The sequence below is a fragment of the Rhododendron vialii genome, chromosome 7a, assembly GCF_030253575.1.
Source record: "Rhododendron vialii isolate Sample 1 chromosome 7a, ASM3025357v1".
Classification (NCBI taxonomy): Eukaryota; Viridiplantae; Streptophyta; class Magnoliopsida; order Ericales; family Ericaceae; genus Rhododendron; species Rhododendron vialii.
The window spans coordinates 36,431,497-36,434,017 of NC_080563.1; the positions used below are offsets into that span (position 1 = coordinate 36,431,497).

At 40.3% G+C, this 2,521-nt stretch overlaps 1 protein-coding gene across 1 annotated transcript; it reads left to right on the forward strand.

Annotated features, from left to right (window-relative positions):
* The first annotated feature begins 356 nt into the window (after nt 1–356).
* On the forward strand, nt 357–2,280 carry LOC131333433 (purine permease 3-like). Its single transcript, XM_058367953.1, has 2 exons — nt 357–1,095; nt 1,882–2,280. Exons 1-2 carry the CDS (start codon nt 388–390, stop codon nt 2,233–2,235), a joined length of 1,062 nt encoding a protein of 353 aa, XP_058223936.1. The 5' UTR covers nt 357–387; the 3' UTR covers nt 2,236–2,280.
* Nucleotides 2,281–2,521: the final 241 nt, after the last annotated feature.

A 2,521-nucleotide genomic window follows, 5' to 3' on the forward strand; every position in this document is an offset into this window, starting at 1 on the left:
TGAATAAAATTTGATAGGATCCAACAATAAACTGATAAAGCACTTACAGATATCCAAATGAGTTAATGTTTTACAGAAATTCTTAAAAATATATTTTAAATAAATTGAACGGCTCCGGTCATTGGCGTGAAACTTCAAAATGGATTCCCCAAAAAAATTGTGTTAAAATTTGTGTGAGGGAAACCGATCCCTATATATATAATCAACAAAACAAACTCAATAAATATTACTATCAGGTAATTAAGACTTGTTACCGAAAACACAACTACTTAACTTTCTCTCTCTCTGTTACCGAAAACACAACTACTTAACTCTCTCTCTCTCTCTCTCTCTCTCTCTCTCTCTCTCTCTCCTAGACAAAATAACTAAAGCCCAAACAAGGAGGAAATGGACCAAAACCCAAACAAGAAAATGAAGAGGGCTCTTCTCCTACTAAACACCATCTTCCTCGCCATCGGAGGCTGCGGTGGTCCCATGATCATGCGCCTCTACTTCATCCACGGCGGCAACCGTTTATGGCTATCGAGCTGGTTGGAAACGGGCGGCTGGCCCATCTATTTCATCCCTCTTCTCATAAACTACCTCCAACGTCGCCGCAAAGAGGGCTCCGCGGCCAAGCTCTACTTCATTGGAGGCCCGGTGTTTGTCGCCTCCACCGTCATTGGCGTCCTCACCGGGTTTGACGACTACCTCTATGCCTACGGGGTGGCCTTCCTCCCCGTATCGACCGGCTCTCTCGTGCTTGCGTCCCAACTAGGTTTCACTGCGATTTTCGCGTTTCTTGTGGTGAAGCAGAAGTTCACTCCGTATTCGATAAATGCGATAGCGTTACTCACAGTCGGAGCCGGAGTTCTAGCTCTTCATACGAGCAGTGATCGGCCGGAGGGAGAGTCGAACAAGGACTATAATATGGGGTTGATCATGATGCTGGCGGCGGCGGCTTTGTACGGTCTTATATTGCCGTTGGTGGAGCTGACTTATAAGAAGGCAAGACAGGTTATAACTTACACGGTGGTGTTGGAGATGCAGCTGGTGATATGTTTCTTTGCTACTCTAGTCTGCACTATTGGTATGGTTATCGACAAGGACTTCAAGGTTACTCTCTCTCTCTCTCTCTCTCTCTCTCTCTCTCTCTCTCTCATGCCGGCTGAGCATACATATCCTTTCTTCTAGGAAGACGCACTGACCACATAAGCTGCATACTAAAATTAAGAAGCCTTCTTCAATAGGTGAATTGAAACATAAATGTACTTTTTCAAAATGATGATCGATCAATTAAAACGGGGAAGCCAATCATAATTAATATACAATCAAAATGTAAATATACCTAATAACACCATCAAATTATGCATATATTTCAGGAAAAAAAAAGTTTTTAATTAAGATTTATTCATGTCTCTCAAATGGCGTCTATCACATTAAGGCTTCCCAAGTACCTTAGTCATGAAAGAAAAGAAGAGCCTATATATGAGTCAGGCAAAACAAAAGCAAAGTATGATTCTTTATTCTATTCAATCGCTGAAAGTGTAATCTCAACTGTTATGCAATCGCTTGACATATTGAATCAAGAATATAAATGGGTCCGAAGAAAAAAGCCATTGAAGCAACTATGACAAAGATGAAATTTGAATTTGCGCAACTTTTGTGCCAAATAACCATCCAGCCTAGGAGTCAAAGCTGAAGAGTACCAAAAGAAGAACGATGCACATATTGAAAAATCCTAGCTCGCCTAGGTTTAAAGATTTGCTATTTTTTTAATCTTTTGTAAAAAGAATCAAACTAATAATCAATATTGAATTGCCAACCCTAAAGAACTCAGTTTTTTTGGAGCTTACACATAAAATAAAATAAAAACTAACTTTGCACCTCAATATTTTGCAGGCAATTCCGAGGGAGGCAAGAGAATTTGGACTCGGCGAAACAACATACTATTCAGTTCTGGTTATCAGTGGCATAGTCTGGCAGGGATTCTACATAGGTACAATAGGAGTCATCTTCGCTAGCTCAACTCTGTTCTCTGCCATCATCATCGCCGTTCTACTGCCAGTGACCGAAATCTTCGCTGTTATCTTTTACAAGGAAAAGTTTACAGCAGAGAAATGGGTTTCTCTCGTTCTCTCGCTATGGGGATGTGTTTCATATTTCTACGGTGAGCTAAAACGTAGCAAGGAGAAGATTGACGCTCAAACTCTAGAAACCGAGATGCCACTCGCTGTTAGCGTCGACACTCCATAATGAATGATTGTAAATGATGTGCTCAAAAAAATTCCTGTTTCAGATGAATGTAAAAACGTACCATGTGGAAAAGCAAAGAATTTGATTACTTCCATGTCAAAATGACGGTGGACACCTAGTCAATTTCTCGCAAGCAAATCATAGTACATTTTTTTGCAGTCATGTTTTTTGGGAGCCATATATAGATCAAAGTTGAGAAAACATGTGTACGTATTATAGGGGATACATGTCCAAAGTAATAGTATGATTTTCTATCAGCTGAGTTCCGCTAAGATTTTTGGGCTTT